Source organism: Pempheris klunzingeri, chromosome 2 (genome assembly GCF_042242105.1).
Source record: "Pempheris klunzingeri isolate RE-2024b chromosome 2, fPemKlu1.hap1, whole genome shotgun sequence".
Lineage (NCBI taxonomy): Eukaryota > Metazoa > Chordata > Actinopteri > Acropomatiformes > Pempheridae > Pempheris > Pempheris klunzingeri.
In genome coordinates, this window is record NC_092013.1 from 3,775,650 (window position 1) to 3,801,349 (window position 25,700).

At 43.3% G+C, this 25,700-nt stretch overlaps 1 protein-coding gene across 1 annotated transcript in view; it reads left to right on the top strand.

The window, feature by feature from the left end:
- Positions 1 to 1,604: 1,604 nt before the first annotated feature.
- cdh4 (cadherin 4, type 1, R-cadherin (retinal)) overlaps positions 1,605 to 25,700 on the top strand; it is a 59,633-nt gene continuing 35,537 nt past the window's right edge. Inside the window, exons 1-3 of the mRNA XM_070838862.1 lie at positions 1,605 to 1,772; positions 19,173 to 19,328; positions 23,573 to 23,717. Coding sequence (XP_070694963.1) covers positions 1,605 to 1,772; positions 19,173 to 19,328; positions 23,573 to 23,717 — 469 coding nt within the window. The remainder of the gene's footprint in view (positions 1,773 to 19,172; positions 19,329 to 23,572; positions 23,718 to 25,700) is intronic.

The window sequence follows — 25,700 nt, forward strand, 5'->3', positions numbered from 1 at the left end:
CGTCTGCCAGGGAGAGTTCAGTGCATGCTCTGTTGCGTGTTTGTGTTTTTCACATCCTTGTTTGTTTTGCTTTGCTTTTTGTTCGTTTCAAACAAGCGTCTGAAATACACACAGCCAGAGACACCCACACCCATTCACAGGCAGAGACAAATTCCACCTGCCGCTCGTGGAGGGGGAGCTGGCACCACCCTGCCTCCAACATGCCAGTTGGTACCTGTGAGTGTTTTGGATGAGCGGAGCTGGAACGAGAGTTACCTTATCTGGGAAACACATCTGGTCCCCTCGTTCCTCTTTTTGTCCTCTAACCATCCACCCAGTCGGCCTGCTCCCTCTATGTCAAGCTCAGCCCTGGCCGTCCAGAGGTCTGCACTGAGCTTGCACTCCCATCCTCTGAGCTGTGAATGTGGGAAGTTAAAACAAAAGATGAAAAATATACACTGCGGTTGCCTAGGTGTGGCTTACAGTCTGCAAAGCAGGTGTATATTGATAGGGCAAACTGCCGGCCTGTACTTGGCGTCGGCATCGTGTCCGTGTGCACATGTGTCTCTTTGCCTGTGCGACGGCGATGTGTGTGTTCCAGGTGGGATGAGCAGGAGGATTTCCACTGTGCTTCAGGTGACAGCGGCACACTGCCAGTGAGTGTGTGTGTGTGTGTGTGTGTGTGTGTATGAGGGGTGCAGAGACAACAATAGGATTAGGTGGATTACAGCAATACAACCATCTTACACGGGAGGACACCATAGAGGATTGGGAAAAAACACTCAGTCTTTTACACACCCTTCTAACCTTTATTTCACCAGGCAAGACGAGAAAGAACACAATCTTCTCTCTGCAGCTACAGCTGGAGGGTTGTCTGTCCACCTGTACAATCCTACATAGGAACTGCTCGTGATACCGTGGTTCTGTATGATACTCAGGGGCACCTCAACATCAAAAATCAGAAGTGGAGCACAAATCCAAACAAATCAATGATTCTTGACTGTTTAATGCTATAGTTATACAAAACACGCTGCCTTTGTTGCAAACTGCAGAGTGATTTCCTGTTTCTCTCCTCTGGTCTCCTTCATCAATACCTATTTTATTTGATGATAGGCTTCCGTCAGAGAAAAATGCCACGTTGTTTTCTGACTTCAGCAGGGACAAAAGAGAGCAGAGATGGGCAGGAATAATGTTGTCTGTTTGAAAAATCTGTACAGGGATGCAGACAAAGCACATCACCCGGGGGACAAAACCCAGCTATGTAGCCTATAGGGGAGCCTCGCTCTCTTAGACAAAAGCCGAGGGCTTGGGCAGACTGTCTTGCCATGGACATCATGAAATGTGATGCACCAGCATTTAGAAAAATGTTTATACTTCCTTGTGTTTGCCACTCTGTCACTCTCTCAATATGAGTTTATTGTGAGTGCGACACCCAGTATTTTAGTTTCAATTTTAGCAGTAGAGGAAAACCTGTCATTTTGCAGCACTTTATAGATTCTTTTTCCAACCTGTCACGGCAAAATACCATTCTTCAAATGATAACATGCGCAAGTTATTCAACGTGAGATCTGGTGTGATATGATATGTTTGGGTTCTTCTTTTCTTTTCAGGGGGGCATTGAAGAAATGCTGTCAAGAGTCTGGGACTCCCAACCCAAAGTTATCAGATTTCCTCGAAAACATCAGAGGAGCTCCTCTACCAATGGGCTGAGGCGACAGAAGAGAGACTGGGTCATCCCGCCTATCAATGTGCCTGAAAACTCCCGAGGACCCTTCCCTCATATGCTTGTCAGAGTGAGTGACATACATATTTCAGCAAATACCACACATCCTCTTCTGACGCACAACGCAAAAGTTTTATTGAACTTGTCTTAACTGAAGCTTAAGATTCAAAGAGAAACTAGGTAGCATGCTCATAGATAGTTTCTAAGTATTAACTCAGACCAGGCGAGAGAGAATACACCGTAATATCTCTCCCAATCACCATGAGGCCAAAAGACTGAGCATTCTGGTATTTTCTATCAAGCACACCCAGCAGGCTAAAAGCGCTGCTCTTGTCTCCGATTTAAGTCCTGATGCCAGATGATTTGTCTGCGGTGCCTCTGGGCACCACAGACAGGTAGGCAAAAGAAAATCCTTGCCTGGAAAGCACAGAAATACGACTTCATGCTCGGTCTCAGAAGACTAGATCTGAGGATTACTCAGGAGTGTTTTCTCTCAGCGGTGTTTCTACGCCTGTTAATATAGCTGGTGGACTGGCTCTTACAGAGTAGATTACAGCACATCTAAATTGATGGGTGATCATGACATCCGTATTGTACGGAGTCTGCTGAGGCCAGATACTCCCCCCCAAGCTGAGATTAATGTTTGTTGAAGGAATGCTTTTGAAATCAGGCATTCTTGATTAAATTAGAATTGAAATTAAAAAAAAAAAAAATGAAGCAATTTAACATGTTTCTAATTCAATTTGTTATGAGAGATGCTAATTATTTCAGCTTCTCAGTGGAGGCGCCAGTGTGCTTTGCCTTAAGTAATAGAGTAGTGAGCAAAGTTTAGAATATGCATAATTGCACATTAAATACTAGACATGCAAAGGTTGAAAGTACTACCAATCTTCTGCTCACTTAAATGACTCAGTTTGATGTTTTTTTTAGATTATTTTGCTTGATAGCATCACAGTATAAAGAGGAAAAGGAAGTGGGTGATGACATGCAAAGCAAAGGTTCCTCAGCAGAATCACACCGGATTTCAATAGATTCACAACTGACAGAAAGAGTGCGTCTGCATATTCATTATATTTGTAAAGTGTAGGTTTCTTTTCTCTTTTTATATTACTCATTGTGAAATTTCAGTCTGTCAGCTTCTCAATGAAAAGAGCAGCAAAGGCAAAGCATAATTTCACCAAGTAAGCTCAAGGAACAACCAAGGTCCTCGAACCAGAGCTGCCATCCTCGTGCACTGCGCCGCTATTTATAGCTGTTACACCCATGGTCATCAAACACTGGGAGGTAGTCAATAGTGATTTAGTTAAAAGTGTCTAAACAGGCTTTACCCACTGAATTTAGCAGTAAATCATGCTGTTAAAGGCCAGAGAAAGTGCAAAAGCAGGATGATTAAGAAGAATAATAAAGTTTGGCTCACAATAGTCGTTTATAAAGAACATTTATTTTACCATTTCCATTTTTCCACGATATCAAACAGAGCTGCTGCTGGAAAAAGTATGCATGGGGGACAGTGTGACCACATGCTCTTCTTCTATGGTTTTTTTGTGCGCATGCATCACATGCATCTGGTCCCAGGAAGCAAAATGATTCAGTTTAAAAAGGTGAAACATGTTTGTGAGCAGGTCTTAATTACAACTGATGCTTAACAGCATTATTAAAAATAAGGAAAATCAGAAGCCATTTCCTGTGGGGAGGCATCACACTCTCAGCTCTGCGTTGCTGCTCCAAACTCTCCTCACTCGATGGCTCTTATCAGACACCCAGACAGCTTTCTGCTGGCATTTCTGACACACACACACACGCAGACAAAAACACACACACACACACATACACAAAGTCCCTTACGCCCATTTGTACAGCGAGGCTTACACTCCCGGATTACGGAAATCGCCTTTCACCAGTGTGTCGGCAAGAGGGCAGATTTTCCAGCATGGAAGCATGGAAGCACTCACCCTCACACAAAAACACACACACAGCAGGGCCGAGGGGTGTCAGGGGAGGTACCACACTGCGCTGCCCTACCGGAGACACGGACGCTCTCTTATCCCCTTTTCATGTCGGGTTGGATTACACCTCAAGGGTTTCCTTTGTGCGTGTGGCCACGTGAGTGTTGAGGTTGGGTTGGTTTGAGTGAGGGTGTGTGTGAGGCAGCGTCTCCCTGCTTGCATGCACGGTATGCGAACGCAGTACAGTGCAGGTGTGTCTCAGCCCTCAGCCGTAACACAAAGCAGCGGGGCAGGTGACTCGTGCTGTGCGTTGCTTTGTGAGCTTCTCTGTCCCCGGTGCTCCACTCTGACAGGCAGCTAAGGAGAGGAACAGAGGGGATTTCGTGCTTCATCTTGCTGGTCTCACAAGTGGCCAAGAACAACCTTTAAAGCTTATGCACTTAATTTCAGGACACAGCGGCTCTCCTGTGCTCCAGAATCTCTCTACGCTCACGCCTCCATGCAGTCAGGTCCACTAGGTTTCAAAAGACCAATTAACCCTCTGAGTGTAATTACAGCTTTGCAAGCATCAAAAGATGCAAATGACATGCCCAAAGAGGTGTGTGGTGGACCGGTGGTGCTTTTCACTTTGATTCAGTGAGAGAGGAGGAGGAAGGGCTGGCAGCATGTCACTGAGTACAATGAGATGCTAATGTAGCTCTGCTGCTGTAGGTTATCTGGTTAATCCCAAACAAAATCTAATTCCATATATGAAACAAATTCCCCTCTGATTTAAACGTAAATGATGATTTTACGATCAGAAAGCTTTAATTAGTTCCTTCATTGTGGTAATGTTATATTTATGGTGCTACTTAGGTTCGTGTTTCAGTGTGTTCTGACATTACCTTCGTCATCATCACTATCACAGCCCCCCAGCACTCACACACACACACACACACACACACACTCTCACCAACAGTGGACAAGAGCACCATTCCACTACAGGCCATTTCCACCTTGAAGTGTGCAATTCAGTCATGAAGAACCACAAGTGCTGCAGCTTTGATGCCATTGATTTACCATTGTGCTCGAATGGAATATGCTTCCCAGCTTTCACTGTCAAATTATTTGACATGACAGATGTAAGTGCGGTGGAAATGGAGAGGTAACAAAACAGCTTGAGTTAAATGGATACTGAGGGTAGGTGGAGAGAAACACTCCTTTTGAGGAAAAGGGAGGCAGGTTTTGATTGGTAAGAAAAAATAAAAGAAGAAAAAACTAAAAAAAAGGTCTTTGGAGAGTGCTGTAAATCTGCAGGGTGAGGGAGGCCAACATTAGTTTCAGGCCATTTGTGGCATTCTCATCTCAACCGTCTCATGCGGCACCTACACTGGGGCCAATGAGGCAAAACTGATGGAAAGCAGTCTGAATGTGGGAGAGAAAAGACCCTCCTTTCATTTAACCAGGCCTCAAACACCGTCTCCCTCTCTTAGCCACAGTTAGGACAAGGAAACGAAGAATGGGAGCTGGAAATAATTGAGCACTTTGAATGGTTGCTGTTGATTCCGCAGCCAAGGGAAGAAGCAGAGAGCAATGTTTGTGTTTCCTTTTAACTCCATGCATGACTCTCTGCCCTTTCCATGGAACTAAATGAAACCGTAATAATCCCCATTGTATATTATCTTTATCATACATTCACATTCTTGTAGAAAAATGAAGGTCTTGAGGTTGAATAGGTGAACTGGCATATTAGAGTGCATCTCAGTATGATTTGGTTTACCTCATTATTTTGAATAGCCCATTATGGCAGCGCTCTCGGATAATATGATACGGTGCAGTGTTGTGTCGAATGTGTCACAGTCAGAATGGCTGGGGGCCCCTCATTTAGAGGGATTTTATCAGAAGCAAACAGAAGCAGACCAACAAAAACAAATGGTGAAGTTCGCCCACCACTCAAGTTAACTTTCCACACTTTGGCAGTGGAAAACTTGACTTTAGAAACAGAAGGGATACATGGTTATTTGTTGGTTTTCTAAGTTGGTTTACTGTGCTGAACAGCTAAAATATATGTGATTTATATATATATAAATATATATTTGTGTGTGTGTGTGGGAGCAAGTTAGCTCAATGGTGTTGTAATGTCTATATTGCTGTTTGCTCAGTCCCCAAAATGAAAACACGGTGGTTTATTTACAGCCTCATATCGCACAGTGTGTTTCATTACCGCTCATAATGAGCTCATAATATGCTTTTTGGATCCGCTTGTTTTGTCTGCTGTTTTATTGCATCCCTTGTGCAGTGAAGTACGTCGCATCCATCGCGTCGTGCCTAGTGTCTATTAGTATATGGGTGCGTTTTCAGACACACAAGGGTATACGAGGTAGTGGGACAAAATGTACACAGTTACGTTACATTATTCAACGCCGAGTTTCTCTAATTTAACACCTCCCAGAATTCTTCACCTGGCTTTCACTTCTATTATCTATTCCCCTGCCCAGTTTCCAGATGGTACCCACATTCTTCTACTTCTGAAAGCGGCTGTGAGGGATACCGCAGGACAAACGAGAGCAAAATAAACTTTCACTCATTCAGTATCCCGAGCACATTTTGTTTTTCCCGAACTACTGCATAATAAACCACATCCTCAGAATCACCTGCCCGGCACCATGTGATTGGCTGGCAGGTGGTCGTAACTCATTCAGCAGCTACATTAGTTTTAGTTCTTGAGGATCCACTGACTTTAACTTCATTTTCTTTCTCTGACTTGAAGGAGCACGTTAAAGCATAATGTGATATATTATTGTAATAGTTAGCACTGTTAATAAGGAGAGCGCTAACATGAGCTGTCAGCTTACACAGGAGAGAGGACACACACATTTATATCTGGGTTTTTTCAAGTGTTAAAGTGTCCTCAGCAGCAGGACAAAATGTGCCGTTTAATGGGTCTCAAGCTCTTAAAATGCTGCAGTAGTTGGATCCTGTAGTTCAGTAGTTTCCGTACATTAACTGAGGACTTGTGTCCTTTGCCTTAATCACTCACACGAGTAAACAGTTAAACGTGAAGTACCAGCCAATGCTAATGGGAAAGCCAGCTGTTGAGCTAAATGGGGCTTGCTTTTGCTAACTTGGCCACTAATAAAATGCAATAAAAAAAAATAGCTGGAATCAAATACTACACACATTTTTTTTCCAATATTTACTCACTTAGTCAACTTCCTCACTGACTTTTCTTCGGGCCCTCTCCAGGAAGCCGTCTGTGGGCGACCGGCGCTGTATGCCAGGCAAATGTTCCACTCAAGTTGAAAAATCTCCACTCACGGGAATATGCGGCTGATGCCTCATTTGCCCGCTGCTAATTCACATCTATTTGCATCTTTGCATGAAATCATGCTGCGTGAAAAATTGGCTTTGCATTTGGTGTGAACACACAGTAACAGAGTGCTGCTTCCTTTGTTGCATGTGTTGTCCAAATGACTGTGGCGCAGCAGTGGGCTCTGTCACACAGGGAATCAAAGGACAAACACGACATTATATACGTGAGGGTGAGGTCAAACGCTGCTCTGCGCAGTTGTTGTGTTTACCTGCTGTTATTGACAGCAGGTAAAGATTATCATTTAATCAACCGGAACCATTTCAGTTTCCAAGTTACGCGTTGCATCTCAGCTCTGCTTCATTTTCCACGTCTGTGAACGCCGTCCGTCTGTACTCACAGTGAGTTTAGCTCTCAGCTTCAAGGAGTTTGTTGACATGTCTCGTTCTGGTTGAAATCAGGACACCCCTCTCTCCCTTCTCCCCTGACACGATCCTCAGAGTGCGTCCCAGAATCCACCAGTTTCTCGTTGCTGAATCCACGATAACAACAAGGTCTCCGGGAATAAAGTTCTCTCTAATCTTTTTCCTCGTACTTTACTTTTTTTTTTCTCTCATGATGAAGTAGTGTCTAATTTGGCTCCTCCTGTAGAGATCTGCCAAATACTTAACCTGACTTCAAGAGTACATGTCCTGTTTTTTTTTTTGGAGTGGTCCAGAAAGCACGGCGCTGCTTTCAGCTCAAGCAGACGATTAAACATCTTAAGATAGAAAATCACAGTCAGGACATCATCATTTTCATCTACTGCTCCCACTGATATATTTAATATTTGATTTGATCTCCTTAGTTTGTTAAGTCATAGTATGAATGTATTACTTTATATATAAATGAATGTCTAATTACTCCTTTAAATTCAAACAGAGCTGCTACTTCAAACAAGACTTAAAAGCTGCACTAGTAAATATTGATATTGATAATGGAATAAATGAAAGCACTCGTAGTGGCAAACCCACAGTGAGTACCTCAGTTCTGCAGTTCCTCTCAACTCTACAGAGCGTTTTAACATCTTTTAGCTCATCGTCCGCAACTTCAGTGTGTCCACTCTCAGCGCTCTGACATAAAAGCTCTGAAAAGCTCCAAAAAGCTGACAGACAAGTTTTAGCGACTAGCTGGTGAACATCGCGGAGCATTTAGCAGCTAAAGAGCCAGATGTTTTCCCTCAGGAGTCGTCAGCTGCATCAGTAAACAGCCAACTGTGTGCTAACCTGTTCACCGCACTAACCCTGATAAGGTGAAAATAGGTCAGTGATGCGTTCGGGGCTTCAATCATCAGATCGTATAACCTCACTGGTAAGTATTCCTTTATAATGCCACACAGGCAGCCATGAGGATGTCTAGCTAAGTCTCCAAAATCTCAAACATTTAAAAGTACATAAATTAATCAGATTTTTTTGTGCCCACGATGATCGGGGGAGATTTGCAAAAAAAAAAAAAAAGCTTTTGAAGATCAATAAAATGGATTTTACTTAATTTGGTGTACTCAGCAAGTGTATTCAGATATTATACACACATAAAGGAAGAGAGCAGGTGTAATATATAAATCAGCCCCAGGCCTCTTCTGCTAATGGATGTGCAGTCTTACATTCTGCGCCATGTGAGGATTTTCCCAGAAACACTAAATCTCTTGCAGCACAAAAAGGGTGCTTATGTTTAAACATTGGTGCACAGTGCCTTTTGTTTGCTGGATTATGCCTGTGTCCGTGAGGGTGTGTGTGTGTGTGTGTGTGTTTGTGGGTGTCTCCGTGTGTTGTCTGTGTACTTGAGCGTGTCTGTTTGTCATTCTCAGCATCCCCAGTCGAACAATTAGAAGGTGACAGTCCCATTAGAGCCGGCCCAGTAGTACAAAGGCTGAGTGCCGTTGTGAGTGACACAGAGCTCAGCCTCTCACTAAATAACTGTCAGTCTGCCCTCGTCCACTCTGACCCCTCTGGCAGCCTCCCTCTGAGCCACTCGAACTCCCCTCTGGACTCTCATTGGCAGCCTTAGCAGCTCCCTGAGCCAAGCATGGCCCTTCTTTCAAGCCTGGCCTCCAACTGATTGGTTGGACCCTGCTAGCCTTAGGCATGCCAGAAGGGCTTTCAACTGGCCTCAGGGTGCCGCTGATTGGCCAGACTGTCAGGGCCGCATGTCCCCTACGGGAGCGCGTGGCAGCAGCTTGGGTTGAGGGATGCAATTTGACAATGCCGGTAGGTGGAGAGGATAAGTGCAAGAGCAGCAGAAAGCTCCTCTCTGCCCACCTCCCTGCACATCGCTCCATCTATATCTGTCCTTTTATGGCGCGTGTCTGTCTTTCCCTTTAGTCAGCCTTCCAGCAGCCGACCATGTCTTCACTGTAATTATCCCGTGGGACATTTCTCGTTGCACTGAAGACCTGTAGTGTGGTGTACCTGCCGTCCTTGTACTGGGAGGCCTTGAGTGGAGCGAGAGAATGGGGCTTGTTTAACGAGGTGAGCCTCTCCGGGGGTCTGCGGCCTGTTTGGGGCGAGTAAGACAAGATCGTCAGCCTTGCACCTCCTTCCGTTCCCATCACAAAATTAGGGAACGTGGCTCTCTTTATAAGGCAGACAGAATGGCTGTATTTGCTCTATTCTTCTCCCCTCGCTGTGAATCAGGGGAATTAATGCTATTGTTAATGCAGAGAGACCGCTGGTACATTTCAACAGGATTCTCGCCTCTCGCAGAGCTCATCTAAATTGCCTGGCTAATGCTGTAATTGGGTTTGTGAGTCACTTCTTAACTTCCATTAATATTTGTTCTCCCTCTAATTGCCCCTTTTTCCAATCCTACATTTCATTCCTCCGTCTTGTTAATGGTCTGAGGTGGAGGCAGTGGCGTGCGTGTGCGTGCGTGTGTGTACGCTTGAGAAAGCATTTTAATCTATTTTTGAGCAGATACAAAATGTTAAAGCGACAGGACTTCTTCCTCTCTTCCGGGTAACAATAAATGACGTACGCTGGAGGTTATTTGAGTTTAAGGGAGACATCAGAAAGGTTCATGGTCAAAAAGTCTATGAGCAACCTTCAGATATCTGTGATCCATATTAGTTTAGGATGAAAAAATCTCTCCTCCAAAGACATCATATCTGCTTTTTTTTTTTTTAAAGAAGCTCTTTCATTTGAAGGTTATTTATTGGATATGCTGCCGGCGTTCTGAACACTTTCTGTTGTTCATTAAAAGACATCTTACTTGACGATGCCTCCGCTTTCTCAGATGTTTTCTTCTGAGCTTCTTCCCTCTTTTCACATGCACCCATAACTGGATTGTCTTTTCCTCTTATACATCACATTAAAACAGCCTCCCTGGAGGGAGAAAAACATCTCCCCCCAAAGATTTCGGCTTTGTTTCCTTAAATTGTCAAGGAAAAAAAGTCTTACTCTATTATTTTTAAATCCAAATCCACTTCACAGAAACATTACCTCAGGAAACCTAAGGAACTCGAAGGATTCAATTCAATTGACCGTGTTAGAAAGCAGAGAGGAATGACTGGATAACACTGTCAGTACCAGAGCAGACAAACCGTCCTCAGGTGGTGACTTTTGCTCATTTGTATTGATGGGACTCTCGCTGCTTCCTCCCCACTGGGAGAAATGGGAGGAGGGAGCGAAAGGGGGGGGAGTAAGAGACAGAAAGAGACAAACTGATATGGCAGCACAAACACAGACAGAATGGGAGAGCACGCCAAATGAAAAAGAGGATGTGTAAGGCAAAAAGAATACATATTTCAGAGCCGCATGGCGCTTGGTTCATTTCCCATTCAGTTTCCGAACCATAATGGACTAGTGCGCCTGTGTGCCGAGGACCAGGCGAAGCTGTTCTTTATGAGTATCAGGGATAACTGCGTGCGACAGTGGCTGTCAGTGGCTCTCACTTGAGAGATATTAAACCTGAGCTCTCTGCAGCATCTCCCTCTCAGACCTCCTATGTGACTATTTTTAAAACCATCCGCACCGTTCCCTTCTCATGATGCCATTAAACTGACAGGTTTTACCCCTCTTCGTCGCCCCACTCTTGTGTGTAAGGTTGTTATTGTATTTTGTAGGAAGGAAAGTTTGAAGGCTGGCAAAAACTTGAGGTCCCACATTTTCCATAATTGGAAATTTTGTTTCCATTTTGTCATCCCATCTCTCCTGTTCTTTCATCCTCTGCTTCCCTATTTCCTGCTCTGTCATTTTGCTGCATGTTTGCGTGGATGGCCTATCAGACTATTTGAATACCTCTTCCCCATCAAAAGCAGGGCACATCAGCTTTGAAGAGTGACAAGCGCACAGCAGGCGGGATCAAAGCAATGCAAAACTGAAATTTAAGAGGAAGTTAAAAAGCATGTAGTTTTGCCATTTCCCTCATGTTCAACAAAGAGAAAACAGATACTGTATAACAGCAGGGGAAGATGAGACATTATCAAACGCAGCAATTTTCAAGGATGCCTGTGTAGTTTGCAGATGCACCGATGCTTTTGATAATGCTGTTTAACATAGCAGTTCACCCATTTTGCAGTGACTCATGTTAGCAGCCATTCCAGCATCCCCACGAGTGCAAAGGTTTATTGTCAGATCTGAATATTTTAACCCCTGTGGTGACACTGAAGCCACGATAGGAAAATCAATACCCTATTCCAGCATGACAGTGTCATTTTCTTTCTTTACAACTGCTCACCAAGGGGCCAGGCCTGCTATGAATCTGCTATGAAAACATACAAAAATCTGAAAGCATATTTTAAAACCATTAAATAGCTTGCCAGCAATTCCCCAAGTCAGGCAGTAAACAGAAATTGGACATATGAATTTGCAGCTGAAATCGCTGGGAATGCAAACTACTAGAGGGAAATTTAAATCATTTCAAGGGGGAAAAGTACGAGCATCAGAGCGTAAATTAGATTGATTATCTGTAAAAACCTATTTAAAAGTGCCAGAAATCCTCTGATTGTTTTCTGCTTAAGCCGAATCCTCATGAAATCGTCAGGTGCTCAGACAGAATACCTCAAACTAATCCTGACAATAAAAATCAATTCAGAATCGTATTTCATCCCCACTTAATAACAACATTGTGATGTTTTATGTGCATGACGCCGGGTGTCACACGGAGTCTGAAAGCTGAGCCGGCCTGTGTGTACATGAGGCCTGTCATTAAGTAGCTTCTATTAAAGGCATCCAGATATTTGGCAGTGGCGGTCTTAATTATGGTTGACAGCTATGGCAGCTAAAGCGTGACTGAGAGGCCACCAGAAGGGCTCCATGATAGCCTGTCTGTGCCCTGAGTGTTTGGCATCACTTCCTCCCAAAATGCACCTCAGCATGGAAATACCAGTTATTTGGCTTTACTGTGTTTGTCTACAGCATTAGCCATCCCTTCAAATTTACATACTCGCATCCCGCATCCCAAACCGTTTTAACTGCTGTTGAAGTAGGTGCTTGGCAAGTGGCGCCATGAGTGACATTTACATTCAATGTCTCACCCACTATTATAAATAGCTGACTTTATGCTGCTTGCTTGTGCTCTAATTACTCTGTTGAACACATATAACATTGCTGCATATATTAAGCGTGTGTTTATCAGAGCACAAGCCCCCAAAAAACACAAATGAGTTGGTGCAACAATTAGGCCTTAAGTTAATCTAACCCTGGGAGAGATGAAAGGAAAGAAAGCAATCATAAACAAAAAGTTAGCAAGAAATGAGGACAAGAAGACGACTTAACCCTAAATCTACGTACTTTACTACATTTAAAGCATCATTTAGTTGTAATATATGGTAAAATATGGTTGTTAGGCACTATTTCTCTGCTTTTTCACTTTCACTTTACACTTTGTACTTTTGTATTGCACTCTGGTAAAGTAATTTCCTTTGGGCTCAATAAAGTTTATCTTATCTTATCTTAAAGTAGCCCCCTGATCTGTTAGCTACAGTAGCTACCCTAGGGGGCTGAATTCGAGTTTACGCACAGAAACTTTAAGTTAATTCATTTTAGTTAATTCAAGTGTAAATGGTTAGATATGGAAAAGCCTTTGGAGGCTCATGCTGCATGTCATAATGTCTGTTGTTTACTCTAAAGTTCCCCAAACCTCTTCAATGGCGGAGGGAAGAGTAGAGTTAGCACCGGACTTCTCTTTCTCCATTGTGACAGTGGTGTTGTAAAGTAAAGCATTTTCAGTATATGGACAAGAAATATTTGACCACTGAAAACTTTTCAAACTAACGTAGAGCTGCACAAGCAAAAACAGGAAGCCAATGCAGAAGTGCCTTAAACATTGCATTCTTTCTCATGGCCAGCAGGGGGCGACTCCACTGCCTCCACAGAGAAATCTGACAGTTTGTAAGAGAAAATGAGCCGACTGGACTTTTTCAACACAGCATGATGTTCATTGAGTAAATTATGGTCCCATTTAGAGTGACCCAGGCTATGCTTTAGGGCAGGACTAGCTTGTGATTAACTAATCAGAGTCCAGGTGGAATTAAGTACAAAAACTAATCATAAAAACTAATATTGGTTAAATGCCAAACTTGTGGTCCCAGAACAGTAGTCCACAAACCAATGGGTGGCCAGTGGGTGACGTCATGGCGGCTCACTGTAGGTGGAGAGAGCCTGGTTGAACAGGCTGTTTCTTAATTGCAGTAATAAAACCTCTAGTACATCCAGACTAATTTAACTACCTCCATTAATGCGCATGTGTGACACTTGTAGAGTTTTAACCTACAGTGGAGGACGCTTATTTTCCTCCCTCACGCATTTAATCTTTTGAAAAAGTAATCATGAGTGGCAGCGGCGTGCAGCGTTGTCCTCTTGAAAATAGAACAGGTGAGTGTTTGTAAGTTCTCGCTCTGCTGGATGCATCTGTGGTATTGAATGATCTCTCGGTTTCCTGGTGTTGCTTTTGAGCCTGTGTAACCTGTGGGGGGTGTTTGATGTGCCCTAAAGGCAAAGTGAGGTGACTGAGCCCATAAAGAGCTATAAAATAAAGAGAGAGAGATGTGCGTGTGTGTAAAGCCAAAGATCTACAACACAGGCCTGAACCATTAAGCGCGGACAAGACATAAAAGAGGCTATCAAAGAGTGTAAACCACAGATTCCCATTATTGTGTGACATTAGCCCACAGCACACAGTAACCCTTAATGATCCCATGGGTGCCGGCAGCACACTGTCCTTTAATGACTTCCAGGTTGAATGATTGTTGTTTCCTGGAGGCAAAAATACTCTCAGGGAAGGAGAACAGCTCAACACATGCTTGTCCTTTGCATAGCACAATGCCGCTTTGTACATTTTGCAGCATTGCTAGAAATAAGATGGAGTGGATGGATGAAACGGAAGCGGAGTGCCATCAAATAAACACCAAATTAGTCCCTGTTTATGTTGGCATCAAGCTATTTATGCGGTTAGGGTGATCATACAGGGCTGGATCAATTAAAGGAGATTTGGACAGAAACTTCACAGTGCGCTAATTAGGCAGCCAGCCGCTATGCTCAATAAATGGAAATGTATTCCTTTCCGTTCCTTTCCCTCTATCTGTTTGTGTGCCTTGCGTCACCCCGAGGAGTTTAACAGAACACTAATTCTTCATCTAATTTCCCCCAACTCCCCATTGCTTTCGCTCCCTGTGTCTCTGCCTCCATCCCTCTCCATCTTTCTTCTCACGCTGATAGCTTGTCCCACAGGATCCCAGCAGTTGTCAGTAATCAAGGGAATCACTCTCAAAGAGCTACAAATAGGTCACTTATCTGATGTCTGGTCTGATCTGACGGAGACAGACAGCCAGTTAAGTCCCTTGCATCTGCCTCTCTCTCTGCTATTTCTAGTGTGATTAGTAGCCATTCTGGCTGCCAGGATGTGGTGAAGTAAGAGAGACAATAAAAGATAGCGATAGATGGAGAGAGACAGTGAGAGAGAGAGAGAGAGGAGGGTAGAAATCCCAGATTTCATCATTAGCATTCTATTCAAATGGCTCAATTGAGCAGTTGTCACTCATGGGATTCCCAGGACTCCGAGAACCCGTGCTTCCTCATTTATTCAATTTATTGATATAAAGACTCTTCATTAAGAGACACCAGCAAATGTGACATCTGGTCTCAGGTGGGCTTGATGTGGAATTTTAAGCAGGCGTGGAAAAAGGGGGCCACATGACGTGTAAGAGCTCCATTGTCTCCTCTTGGGGCTATTACCACACACACGGCCTGCTTTGAAGTTCCAGTGAGGAGACAGATCACACGCAAACACACACACACACACACACACACACACGCTCAGACACGCAGCCGTGCACACGTCGGGATGCAGAGCCACAGGCCCGTGGCAGGTGAAAATTTCATGTGTGTTTCCCACATGACGGCCCCGTGAATTATTGAACTGAGCTGGTCCTCTTGATCCGCGCTTTGGTGTGCACACAGAGAATCTCTTACCTGTCAAACACTTCACTACACACACGTACATGGCTACAAGCCTTTTCTGCATGTCTCCCCCCCCCAACTCGAGCAAACGGGATTCTTCGCCGCCTGCCTCACTACATTTCTTGTTGTTTTGAACAGTGAAGCCTCAACTTGTTTGCCTCCTTTCACAGAAAAGACAGAAGATTTCCTATTCATTACTGAAATGCACACTTTATCTGTCCTGCTCCACATTATCTATCTGTTATCCAAGCTGACGATGAGGGTGAATGATCAAATTGTGCTATTATTTCTGCCACGATTTCATCCCGCTTTGATTGGCAGATGGTGGGCGTCATGAATAATAAATGTAATTTGTCTTACAGTATGATCGTCGCGCTACAGTAATTGCACATATACCAAGTATAACAGCCTAGTTTCTCTGATTAGTAGGAATCACACAATAATTTACATTACACCTCAAACTGCAGGGTCTGTGTATGGATCCTGTGTTGAAAGCGTGCTCAGGAAATGAAAATCGCGGCTGTGAAAGCTCACGGTGGAGAGCTATGCTGTGGGTGTGGGAGGGCAACGTTGGAAATTAAGAGAGAGGGTATCATGTTCAAACAGAGAGATGTTTTATGCAGAAGCTGCCGTCACCGCTGAACGGATGAAGTAATTTCATTTTCATGCATGATCTGCAATGCCACAGAGCAGGAAAATTGCATAGGAGGGGAAGAGAAAGATAGAGAGAGAAAAAAGGGGCCAAGCTTTCTTTTTTCTCCATTTGACTCTGTGATTATTCCCTCTGACTTGTAACCATAGTGATGGTCCAGTCCCAATAATACTAAAAAAAAAAAAAAAAAAACCCAGTTGTGCTCAGAATCAAAATGGCGAGGTTGGACATAAGATGATATGGAGATATTTGGCACTTCAAACTGGTCCAGGATCAATAAATCAATAATGTGTTTAAGGAGTAATTGACCACTGATGATTCCTGTAAATCTGTATAATTACTGAGAAAGAACACAGTGATCAGATGATCGTATGTGTTCTGGGTTTTCTTACACTTTGTTTCAGACTGATTCCCAAACTGTGAGTCATTGTTTCCTGAATATATAGTTGGCAGAGTTCAGTGTAATTACTGGCTGACTGGATTCATTAGTGCTGGTGTGCAGTAATTACATTAAACAAAAATGTAATATGCTATTGATTTGTCTTGATGTGTGTGACATTGGCTCTCTGGATTTCTGCAGATAATGAGAATAACACCGTTTAAGTGATTTGGACTAGAACTGGTGGTCTTGAGGGTCATGTTTTCATGATCCTTTGTGTGTTGTTTGTTCTCAGGTGGCTGAGCCCACTCGATAAATAGGAAACCACCACAAGGGGCCAGTTAGCTTAGCACAATGATAGGGAACAGAAAGAAACAGCTCTGTCCAAAGGTAACAAACCTCCAGAGCTCACAAAATAATATTTTACAGCTCATTTGTTGACTCTTTACTTATGTTTAGGGGTTGCTGGTTTTGATTTTGCTACATTTGGACAGAGCCAGGCTAGCTGTTTCCCTTTGTTTCCTGTCTTTGTGCTAAGCTAAGCTAAGATAAGCTAAGCGGCTACTGGCTTTAGCTTCATATTTACTGCACAGACTAATAAATATCTTTCCAAAAACGTGAAACACATTCTGTCTTAAATACGTTTGCAAATAACAGTGATAAAATAAATAAAGAACATTCTGCAGGATCGGAGGTGACGGCTTTCGTATGCCCTTGCAGCATATGCATTAACGTTGTGAGACAGTAAAATCATTGGAGCCCACTGAACATCAATTCCACAGGAAGAAATGCTTCAATCCCCCGTCTGATCATCTGATCAGTAACATGGGGGCCCCCGGGGAACCGTGCTATCTCCCCTCCTCCTCACCTCCTACACTGCAGACTTTAAGTACTGCACCGAGTCGTGTCATGGGCAGAATTTCTCAGATGACACGACAATAGTGGGGTGTGTGGGGAATGGACGGGTTGGACACTTTGGAAAGTGGTGTGGGGAGAATCACCTGCAGCTGAATGTGGCAAAGACGAAGGAGATGGTGGCTTTCAGGAAGAACAGATCCCCCACCCTCTACTGTAACATCGTGCAGCTACCTGGATAACAAACTGGAGTGGTCCAGCAACACGGAGGATGTCTACAAGAAGGCTTTACTTCCTGAGAAGGTTCAGGTCCGTCAATGAGTGCAGCAGGACGCCACCAGTCTGCTGTCGCGAGCGCCATCTTCTTTGCTGTGGCGTACTCGAGTGCAGGCATCAAATCAAAAGACGGCAGCAGACTGGACAAACTCATGTTGAGTCTGTTGTCGGCTCCGGGCTCGTCACCCTGGAGGAGGTGTTTGAGGACACAATGGTGGCAAAACTGCCGGCAATCATGGACATGATTCCCCTCCAGAAAACACTGGACAAGCTGAAGAGCAGCTTCAGCAACAGATGCATTCAGCCCCACGGTTCAAAGGATCGATACAGGAAATCATTTCTTCCTGGTGCCGTCAGTTTGTACAACACATCTGTCTCTGCCAGAGCTGTGGTCACTGGACTGGACTAAAACTTATCTCCTGCACTCACGACACCCGTCAGTGCTGCTTATCACACTGTATCATCTGTGATATGTGTCCTTTATCATTATATATACATATATATATATATATATATATATACATGTGTATACATACGTGTGTATGTATTTATTATATAATTTCCTTTATATTTATATTATATATTCATATATTATATTACTTTATCTATTACATCTACTACATAAGCTATATACTATTATACATACAACAGCATCTCTCTCTCTCTCTCTCTATCTCTATCTCTCTCTGTCTATCTGTATCTGTCTCTCTATCTCTATCTGTCTCTCTCTATCTCTATCTGTCTCTATCTCTCTCTCTCTATCTCTCTCTCTCTATCTCTATCTGTCTCTATCGCTCTATCTCTATCTCTATCTCTCCCTCTCTCTATCTCTCTCTCTCTCTCTCTATCTCTCTCTATCTCTATCGGTCTCTCTATCTCTATCTCTCCCTCTCTCTATCTATCTCTCTCTATCTCTCTCTATCTCTCTCTATCTCTCTCTCTCTCTCTCGCTCTATCTCTCTATCACCTCTCTCTTCTTTTATGTCAGCAACGTACCGAGCAAAAGTATTGATATTTGTCAGTGGAGGTGTTCACACTGAAACTTGTTCAAAGTAAAATATATTACTCTTTAAATGTCACATTTCAGATTTTGTGTGAAATAACAGCTGAGGTGTTAAAGGTGGAACAGTCATATTGAGATATTAAGCTCCAGTCAGATGTGGCTGCGAATAACGGCATGAATCATCTTCACATCAACCGGGCAGGTAACCGTCACGAATACCATCATAGCTGGCAGCAAGGTCCTTTTACACTTGTTCAAGGTCTGATGAAGAGCTGCCATGAAGGTAAAGATAACCAAAAACTCAACAGGTCAGACGAAATCTTCTGGCAGTCGATCTTTTTCCCACTCTGTACATTGTTCAATTTTCTATTTTTACCTTCAGGCTGTAGATTCAAAGTGCTGGAACAAAAGAAAGCTTGCAGTGGAAATGTTATCATCAATGTGTCTGTCAAACCTCGCATGTACTCTGTGTTCTCTCAGAGCTTTTTGTTTAAATTTGCCATGCATTTTTGACCATTTATGTCTCCACGCCTGGAACATCGTGTGCTTTCTTTTGCAGGAAACGGCTGAAAAGGCTAGACTGGAAAACAGATATTCCTCTCTCTTGAGCTTGTTTTTTCTGGTTCTGTCCTCAGATCCGCTCAGATCAAGACAAGGACGTTGGCATTCGCTACAGCATCACAGGAGCAGGCGCTGATCAGCCCCCAAGTGGGATCTACAACATAGACCCCATCAGTGGCAACATGTTTGTCACCCAACCCCTGGACAGAGAGGAGAGAGCCTCCTTTCATGTAAGGAAGAACTGAGTCTGTCTCGTCTGTTCATTTACATCTGTCTCATTATCTTCCAATTATCCCTGTGGAAATGTGCTCTCCCCCATCTACCTTTCACTCCAACGCTAATATTACCTGCCGATCAACCACAAGTCGCATTCAGAGGAGTTGCTGCACTGTTAGCTGCTGTATTGTACCTCCACGCCAGGCTCTCCAAGTTCTGATTGATGCCAAAGGCAGCAATAATATGATGAATGCCTTGGCAAAACACACAGCCACTTCAGCTGTCATTTAGATTGAGGTTTAGCTGCACAGAGCAATGCGGGAAGGATAGAGCAGAGGTAGGCTGCTGGAAACTGTTGTCCTTGTTCTTTCCATCAGTGTTAATGAGCAGGTGCAGCTTCAAGTGTTTGTGTATCTGCAAAGGTGTGTTTTTGTGTTTGTGCGTGTATTGAATGCCAATTGATGTATGATGTGTGTTTATAGCATCAGCAGGGTCACATTCTTCTTCTTATTATTATTTGTTTTTTCTGTATGTGATTCCGGCTTCTCCTCTGTGTTCTGCCGCCCCGTTTCACTTCACCACCCATACACACTGCTGCACGTTCACCTCGCGCACTTTGCAGCTGTTCAAGCATGCAGGCTGACAGCTGTAAAGGCCCATAGGATTCCCCACGACACACACACACACACACACACACACAGAGGAGGCTGGAAGTTTGAGTTCATGACTAGCCCCCGTGGAACTTCAGGTTAAACGGCTTCATGAATACGTGGATTAAATATGCAGACCACATGAGACTCGTGTTAACGCTAGGCCATTGGTTCATATATACACATTACAGATTTCAATTTATATCAGCAAAGACAAACACCTCCAGTGGAGGTGAGCGCTGGTGTCAGGCTCACCGCGCCCACGAGCCCGTCAGCATGATAGATGGCTGCGCTGCTGATAGAGCTAATTCAAAAGCATGCTGCTGTCTCAGAGGAAGAAAAGTATAAAAGGCAGTGGATGTCTTCAGGGTCTTTGTCAGCACATGCTCTCGTCAGCATTCGCACGTTATAAACATCAATGCACACACACACACACACACACACACACACACATTGGAACGTGGAATAACTATAAACAAACACAAAGCTCCGGATGATTATCCGCTTGATTGGTTTGTCTCGTATTTCTGTGTGTGTTCCATTTAGTTTTAGATGAGCCTCTTGTTGCCTTACTTGCTACGTTCAGGCTCTGGACACTGCTGCGTGTGTGTTTCTTGTCTCTCCATACCTGCTCTTAGACTCAACCAGCAAATTGGGATCAATAAAGCAGCCAGGTTATTGGTCCCTGGGAAAGGACAGCCGCTCAGTAAACAGTTCTTATTTGACACTGCCTGTAGTGAAAACAGCATGTTGGGTTGAGGGCACTTCAAGTTGAATGCGGCTCCCATTTAGACTCCCGCGGACCCATGCTGCTTGTGATGTGATATATGATTTAGTGTAGGAGAATGTAGCCACTGTTTGACCCAGGGGAAATTTAGTCCATTGCTTACTTTCTTTCAACTTGACAGGAAGTTCCCAGCACTGCCGCGCTCTCGCAGGCCAAACTTTGCTTGTTAGTTTTGGGTTCAAGAGAAAAGAGAGACGAGGCTGCTGTTTTTGACAGACTAGCACCAGGGGGAAGTGATCTGTGAGGTGAGGAGAGTGGGTGTTTGCCTGAGCTTCAGTTTTGTCAGACAGATCTACTGTGAGTCAGCGGGGCACGGGAGGAATTTATCAAACATGGGAATGTCAGCTTCTTTTGTTTTTTGTGTGTGTTTGTCTGCATGAATGTATGTACTGTAGTGGACAGCGAGTGTTTGTGTGTGTGTTTTACACAGAGGCACCGATCACTGCCAGCTGTGGCTCAGGTCTCTTTGGTGAAACCTGGAAGCTGCTCGACATCCTCCTGGATCTATTTTTCACAAACTTTATCAATACATCATTTTTATCCTGATTTATTCTTTCCTTTTATTTTTGTTAGGTTGAGGGGGGAGGGGTCCGTATCTAAGGATAGAGGGTGTCCACTGTACTGTGCACTGTAAAGGCAAATTTACAGTCTGGGCAGCAGATTTTGATTTTGATGATATGGGGCTTTATAAGTTAATTGACTTAATGAACACCATTATATGTATAATTTGACACATTTGAAAATATTGATTATAAAAGGCCCGAAAAAATCTACACCCATCATCACAATGACAATGCAAACATAAATATCATATACCTCATCAAATCTTTGATAAATGCACATAGAGTCACACATTTCCAACATCAACTTGTTTGGAAGCAGTTAATAGTTATTCATAGGTACAGATGTATTTGGCATTAGAGCAGTTTTATAGTTGGCACGAGCAACAATATTCTCTCTAAAATAGCAGATAAAAGCGACACATGCAGTGTAAAACTGTAAAGTATTTCTGGAAGTACCATGTAATTGTGGTTATACATAGGCTAAAGGGATCAATGGGCCACATGCGAGCTGTATTACTCCTCTGTGGTCGGTCCAGTCATACTAAAGCTCATCCTGCAGAATACTGATGTCAGTCACACACATACATCTGCAGTCTGCACTGGGCACACACTCCTCCAGGCCCTCAGATCACATTTCCAATTCCTCCATCGAGCACAGACACGCACAGGGAGACACACCTACAGATGAGAATACAGAGATATGTATATTTACACGTATAGAAAAGTATGAAAATATGCAGGAGAAAACATGCACACATACAAAAATACAGTTAATTAAACATAATCATTATCACTCTTTCACACACTCACACACACACCAATGCACTGAAGCAGTCACACATATCACAGTCACACATCTCTCAGCACTCACTGTTCACAGCTGAGAAAACAGATTGGGCTTGTTTGTTTGTTGGGTCTCCTCTCCATGTTTGTTTGCTGTGCTTCAGCCAATGGAAAACTAGCATCTTGAGGATCATTAAGTGGCTAAAGAGGGCTCTTTTGATTAGTTGCTCGTGTCTCCTAAGTGTGTGTGTGTGTGTGTGTGTGTGCGCGCTTGTGTCGGTGTCCATGTTAATATGCGTAAACATGTGTATGAATTGGTGTTTGGAGGCGTGTGTGAATGCTCCGGGGGGGCGCGCGTGTTTTGGTATGTGTTGAGACATCCTTGACAGGCAGGCACAAAAGCCGACATGATTAGTTGTGTTTCGGTGAAGGCAGGTGCCGCCATTCAATCTTTCATGTCACCCCACAATACATCACGACTTCCTGTAAATAGGCTGGCAGGCAGATCCTCCTCAACTGTGCTTTGCGGCAGACAAAATATTTTGCTGCCAGTGTGTCAGTTTTAGCCAGAATGAGGGCCCTTCTCATCTTACCAAGCCAAACTGTGAGCGAATAACATTTCTGCAGAGGATATGAATTTCCAGGCAATTGAATGAGAGCAATGTAAGTCACAGTGAACTGTGCCGGTTTGGTTCCAGGGCTATTACAAAGCTTTGCGTTATGTTAGCTATCATTAGTGAGGATTGGTGGGGAGTAGAGGGTGTGTAACAGCAGCGGTGGAGATTAAGACATCCCACTGTAGATGATGATTGCTTTTGTCAGTCCTCCCTGTTAAAGTCCCCCCCCACCCTCCCCCACACTGGCTCTTTGTGTTTTCATCTCTCATTTACATGCACGAGGCTCAGTCACTCTCCTCCTCTCCTTCCCATCTCATTCTGCTTTTTTCCCTTCATTTCTCCCTCTCCGCTCTCTCTTTTCTCACACTGTGAATTGTCAAGGAACAGCGCAGACATCCATCCAAGCGTCTGGCTTTGTCCAACCAAACCGAGACAAAAACTCCACCCGAACAAAAAGAAGCCACAGCTTGAGCGGCAACACCTTTTTGATATTTTTCAGGCCTCTGGCTGTGCTAAATCACAAAATAGGTGTTATTTGTGTGTCTGGAACATTAAAATACTTTGCCCCTCTCTGTGTTGTTGTGGCCCATGCCAAGATACCAACAGGATGCTCATGCCCCATTGGCAGGCAAGAAACAGAACATTTGCCAGTTGAATGAAGTTGCCAATTAACAAAGTCAAAAGTTGTGCTGTGTGCTGAGTTTGTTCCAGTCCAGATAGTCTGCAGAGTTTCATATCAATCAAACCAGCGGCCTGTTGTCAGTCGAGATACATTTGGAATATTCATTTAAGTTCCTCCTCAGTCTTGAATACTAATGATCCTTTCCTCCTGTGCGTGCATTCATGTTACATCCACAGCTACGAGCCCATGCAGTAGACATGAACGGTAACCAGGTGGAGAATCCAATCGATCTCTACATCTATGTGATCGACATGAACGACAACAGACCTGAGTTTCAGAACCAGGTCTACAACGGCTCAGTGGCTGAAGGCTCCAAACCAGGTAAGAGTTACTTCTACTCATAGCATGTGCAGCCTAATTCGGATAAACCTGCACAAATCTGACGCCATGATCGCTTCCTAAATCAGTATTATGGAATAATTCCAGATTAACATATTCCTTTCTTCAACCCTTCCATGCATGAATTATGATAACCTCAGTCAGGATTTTTTTTACTACGTTTATTTATTCATCTTTAGGCATAAAAGATATATAAAGATATATAATGTCCAGTAGTTGAAATATAGCTGGTGATACAAGATGTACAATTCAGTGGACATGTGATTAATCATAATTTCCTCCCAATATAAAACAAATACTTATATAAAATTTAGCAATTGCATGACTCCTTAGATGTTACTTGATGTCACCATATGTTTCTTACCTGCAAGGTTCTCTTTTTAAAGAAGGTTTGAACAGAAAAAAAAGAGTAACTTGGTGTCTGTCGGCCATCTTGATTTCACTCTTTTATTTTTTCACTTGCAGTGGCTTCCCACTGGGTAGCAGTCCGTGTATGAGATGATGCAGTAGCATCCACTGTGGTGGCTGATGTGCAACTATGCCATCAAAACTCATGCTTATAGAAGAAAACAGCTTTTGAATAGCTGCACACTATCCTGACCTCTGTGCATGAAAGGGTTAACAAGACTCATTTTTGTTGAGTTACTCACAATACTCACAATTCATGGACAGTGTTTGTGTATTCTTTATTTTTTACAAAGGTGGAAGTGAAAGAGAAGTTATGTTTGTATGCTGACCTGAAACAGTTATATATGTATATATAATAGTTCCATATGAACTTCTATATGCCTTTTATAAGTTTGTGTAAACAAGCCTCCATTGTGTGTGTACCGAGGGGTCTAGAAGGATACCCAGGCTACCTGGAGTAAAATACACAACATCTGGTCAGGCGCCATCTTTGTTGTTCATGTCTGGGAGGAGCTGATAGTCTCTTCTTATTACAGTGCACATATTACTTAGATTCAGGTGGAAGGAGTCCATAGGGACTTGTGTCACTTAGAGCCACATACACACACACATATCTACACATTGACGTCTCAAGATACACACATTTACACAACCCTGGCCTATAAAGGACGTTGGGATCCTTTTGTCAGAGTTGTGCTTTGTACACTGTGTTTCTGACCGCACCAATGTGGATAAACCAGCCTAAACTAAGAATTGACTTGTGGACTGATTGATTTCTCCATTCTTGGAACTGTGACTTACAAAATCCTCCTTTCAGGCAGAAAAAAAGGAATCTGAATTGATTCCACATTGTTGGACACTGTGAGTCTGAAAAGACTGAAAAGACTAACCAGAAGAAAGCAGTGTCCACTTGGGACCTTTTGTCACGAGTTTTAAATGTGTGTGAGCAGTTGAAGCAGAGTGATTTTCCCTTCTTCTTTTCATGTAAATGTTTTATTAGAGACCAGAAGAGGCAAAACTATTCAGTATTTAACAATAAAGAAACATTAACACATTCCAGAAAAGCCTGTAGCAGAAAACCCAGTTTTTTTCTTCTCTCCTTTCTTGTGATGTTTGTGACCTGCGCACGTGATTTAACAAATATTTGTGGTGATTTGTTCATAAGACTTTGTTATATGCAGGAGTTTCACCTGTGCACCCGTCAGATTCAGGGTAACCAGGCATACAGAGCTCGTATTGAAACTAACGGAGAAGTGAACCTTTTGTTAAAGATGCTCAAACTGCACTTTCCGTTCAGTTCGGGTTGCTGAGTTATAATAAGTGCCATTAAATACCTATAAATATACAGGCCTGTAATCATTTACAATTTAAATTGTATCGTGTAACAGTTGAATGCACTTGCACTACTGGCACTTGTACTATGCTCTGCAGAGAATTATTAATGCAATAATCCATTTGAAGCTTTAGATTGATTTATAAATAGCCTTTTATATGATTAGTTTTAAATGCGAACGAGTTGCGAAAAGAAACTGCTTAGAATTACAGTAAAGCACTCTT